General features: G+C 38.2%; 1 protein-coding gene across 1 annotated transcript; it reads right to left on the bottom strand.

Annotated features, from left to right (window-relative positions):
- Nucleotides 1-272: 272 nt before the first annotated feature.
- On the bottom strand, nt 273-1,628 carry LOC111892078 (F-box/kelch-repeat protein SKIP25). The gene has a single exon (XM_023888143.3). It carries the CDS (start codon nt 1,455-1,457, stop codon nt 330-332), a length of 1,128 nt encoding a protein of 375 aa, XP_023743911.1. The 5' UTR covers nt 1,458-1,628; the 3' UTR covers nt 273-329.
- Between the last annotated feature and the right edge of the window lie 2,831 nt (nt 1,629-4,459).

Here is a 4,459-nt window from a genome sequence, read left to right as displayed (position 1 = left end):
TATTATATTATTATCTCTCAAACATGTGTAGTATTTTATTTATTTTCTCACTTTCAAGCTTTTGTGATGTGGGTTTGTTTAAAAGAGATCAAAATATTAAAATATTAAAGACATGTAACTATTTTCATGATTATGCTTTTTTAAACACGCTATATAATTTAGTCAAAGTAATATGACACATCTAGAAGTGAAGTAAAGTATTAATAAACCGAATAAAAGAAATCTAAGGCCGGACGAGACTTGCTAAGATAGATTTGTATATTCATATTCACTTATTTCTTTATCAAATAAAATCAATATTTTATAAAAATAATCTAAACACAAGATTTTCAAAAAATTTTACATGGCCTTTGCAAGATATGAACCGAAATCACTTCATTTTCCGGCAGTGGCGGATCAACCACCCACATCTTTACGGGCTCCGCCACCAAATCCACCACCGTGATCCTCCCACCACCACCGGAAACAACGCAAATTTTCCCTCCACCAACCGCCATTTGCTCCGCCCCTTTCAAAAGCTCCGACCCTTCAACCATCTCTTCCCAGCAGTCCTTCTCGTCATCGTACTTGCTCAAAGCACCCTTCTCTTCATCCACCACATACATCACCTCTTCCTCCGCCACACCCACCGCCCCTTTCCACCCTGAAAGCATCCCCGTCGCCATTTTCTTCCACCGGTTTTCCTCTACGTCATAAACAACACCTTCTTTCCCTGCATTACCTTTCACATTCACCATGCAAAGCTTCCCTTTATATCCAACTGCCTCCACCGCTTCTCTACTAAATCTTCCATCTTTTAGCCCCGCCATCTCCTCCCACCGCCACTCCTCCCTCCGCCTCCCCACATCCCATTTCTCCATCATCTTCCCCACGTCTCCACGGTAGTGAGCCCCAACACCGCTAGCCACGTACACCGTGTTACGAATACACCCAGCGGCGCACCACCGACGTGGGTTCGTCAGTGGAGGACCGAGAAACCATTCTCCGGTCAGAGGGTCGAAAACCAGCGGATGCGATAACGCCGGTAGGAAGTTATGACCGGTGGCTGCAATGAGTACTAGCCGGCCGGAGACGGTTAAAGATTGTATCGTGAGGTTCCGGGAAATGAACGACGGATGGCGGTGAAGGAAACGAAGAGGTGGGTCGGTCGCCGGAGGTGGTAAACTTATCCATTTAGAGGAGACCGGATCGAAGGTGAAAAAAGCGACGGAATCGGAGAGGCTTCGGTCATTGTTATTGGCAACAATGGCGTAAAGAGTTAAAAAGGGAGGGAAGTAAGGTGTGTAGATGAGGCGGCGCCACTGGCGGCAGACGGCGGAGAGAAGAGAGGGACGGACAGTGGAGAGGATTACTTGGGCTAGATGGTTGGGCAAGCCCGGTAGAAGCACAGGATCGTCGTCGTGGTCTACGGTGGTTTGACCGTCGTCAGTGTTTGCAGAGTGATTCGTGCAGATCATGTTGACTTTTCAAGGAATGAATGGTTGTGCTTGTGGGATCTCACATTTTATACAACTGGAAAATGTATACTTTTAAAATTTTATGTAAATTAAAAACATAAAATAATAAAGTATTATATCAGTATAAAACGTGAAAGAATTTTATTTAAAAGTAAATTGCAAAATTGGTACGGTCACTATAAAATTAAAATTTTGAGATTCAGTTCCTATGTATCTAAAAAAAATACAGATTTGGACCCTCAACTTAATAAAAAAAAGTTCAAAATGCATTTTCTGGAATACCACAAAGACAAAATCTACATAAAAAGTTTAATTTTTTAAACTAACCATAGAAATGGAAAAATTGGATTCAAAGTCTATATTTAGGATACCATATGAACCAATTTTGGAATATACTCTTTATTTAATAACATATATGCTTATAAAAGTTTTGGACCTCTATATTATTTTTTAAAGTTTTGGACCTTTATTGAAAAAAAGAAGGCTTTACAGGGTTGTAGAGTGGGTGCGCTGGGAGTGTACTTTTATTAGGTGGAGACAAGTGCACAAGACAATCTGGTAAAAAGGGACTATTGGATGTTACCTTTTGGGACAAAGAATTATTATGAAAAGGTAATAGGTCCCAAATTTGGTTGTGTTTAGGTTCTTACTTTTGCTTTTTATATTATAAAATATAAATGGTAAACTATAAAAGATCATGAATTTATATTTTATTTCACTATTAATATTTATATTTTTTTTTATCTATAATAATCATGTATCTTTAAATGTGATTTTTTTTAATATATAACTTTTTTATATTATTAATAATAAAAATATGAAATCTAACTTTTATAAAATGTTTATGAAAGTTAATTTACACATTGTTATCATTAATAAATTTTAATGTTTTATAAGGCTAAAGGTGTGATACCTTAAATTGTTTCAAAAAGTTATTATCATTGATACAACCCTATAATGTTTCATGCATGTTTTATGCATAACGGAGTAGTGTCATCTAATATTTGAACTTCTTCAAAATTTGCCGGTATAATGTCGTCTAATTTTGCCAATATAGTGTCATCTAATTGTCTAGATGATGGGTTTGTTGGTCTTTGTCATTCAACTTTAAGCGGCAAATATTTTCCTTCCAAGTTTGCCTACGATATTTGCGGGTGACAAATGCATCCAAATAGGACGCCGACAACGATTAGGGCTGGCCCACACGTTCTTTAGGCATTGTGCAGAACATAAAAAATGATCCTCCAGAATACATCCATAGAGTGGTATTTGCAGACAATATCTTTGTGAGTAAAGTCAATTAATTCGATATGTTTTCGCTTCTGCTGATGGCCATGATTGATTTTATCAAGCCTTTATCTGTTGGACGTGAAGTTGTGAGTATTCCTCATCAAATACTTTTGGTGATTGCGAACTTCTTTACTTCAGAAAAGATATCCAAAGGAATGTTATCATTGGAAGAAGATACCATTTTGTTGTATGAAGTTAATTTTAAATGTATGTGTAGAAAATGTAGTGTGAGAAAGTTTTTCCTATTACGATGGATTTTATACCGGTAAAGATTGAGTAAGATATTATAGGGGTACCTGTTACACTAATGAAAAGATAAAGGGTAAATGTCACTGTAGCCCAGCAAACTTACGTGTTTTGGTTTAAAAGGTCCTTCATCTTATTTTTTTGCTTTCTAAGGGCATCAACTTGTATTTTACCGGCCAATTTGGGTAAACAACCCATTATAACCGGTTAGATTTGCCAAATAGGTTAGAAAATGATGACATGTAGCCTCGTCAGCAATACTTGGAGCCTAGTAGACTTCTGCCTCGTGAACAACTTTGGGGATTAATCTAAGCACTCGTTGCTCGATCGAGCTCCTCACAACCACCCCTCAATTGTTGTTGTTCAATTTCCGATGAACCTTCTGTCCCTTCCTATGTTGCAGTCAATCGGACTAGAAGAAGAAGGAAGCCACCGAAGCAGCCCTGGAGTGTCGACGCCCCTCCTCATGACCTCCCAGCCATCACCGAAGATTAACGCCCTCCCCTTCTTGCGACCGCCAGCCAACGTTAGAGTTCCCTAGCGACTTCGACTGTACATTTGTTACTTGATCGTTGAAGATGGAGATGGACTGCAACCGCCTGCTACTTCCGTCTTCCTTCCTCGACGATGCTCGCTGATCAGCCACAAACAATCACCCCATCGTTTCCTGTTTCCGTCCGCATCAATTTCCCTTCCTGATCTAATTAATACGAAGGCCCCCTATTTTGTATATATTAGTGATCTAATGAAGACGATTATTCAATTTGATACCTAAACAAATTGGTGGTGAACAAAGGAAAATGAGGGTGGCGATTGGTTTCTGGGTAACAATTATTCAGTTGAGACACACACACACATTGTCGTCGATCAGATTTGATGTTCATGATTAGGTTACTCTGTCAATAACAAAGAAGACGAAGAACAAAATGAAGAATGTTGATTGAAATCGGAAGAGACACCGCTGCTATCTTTTCTGATTTAAACCTCCAATTTGTTGTAATGTAATTTATACAAAATGAGAAGCAGATGGAGTCTTCGTTGATTTCATGGCCACCGCTATTGAATTTAGGGTTATTGTAAGTCATATATCATTTCAATTGAGGGAAGACTTTAACCATTGACTTTACCTGCTGACTAGGAAGGGGTTCACGGGATGACCCCTTCATTTTTTTCAAAAGGACCTTTTAAATCTTAAAAACATGAATTTGTATGCTTAGAAAGCAAAAAAATAAGATGAAGGACCTTTTAAACCAAAACACGTAAGTTTGTTGGGTTACAGTGACATTTACCCAAAGATAAATGCAACATTTATATCATGAGATATTCCCCATGTGTTATGCGTGGATATAAGAAGAAGACACGTCGTCATAATGACTTGCTACCTATCAGTAGACGTCATATCGGACTTATAAATAGACGTTTAATCTAAACCATTTTCTCTTCCTTTTTAAGTAAACATATATCAT

Source organism: Lactuca sativa, chromosome 1, assembly GCF_002870075.4.
Source record: "Lactuca sativa cultivar Salinas chromosome 1, Lsat_Salinas_v11, whole genome shotgun sequence".
Lineage (NCBI taxonomy): Eukaryota > Viridiplantae > Streptophyta > Magnoliopsida > Asterales > Asteraceae > Lactuca > Lactuca sativa.
This window is presented reverse-complemented; position numbering and strand designations above follow the sequence as displayed.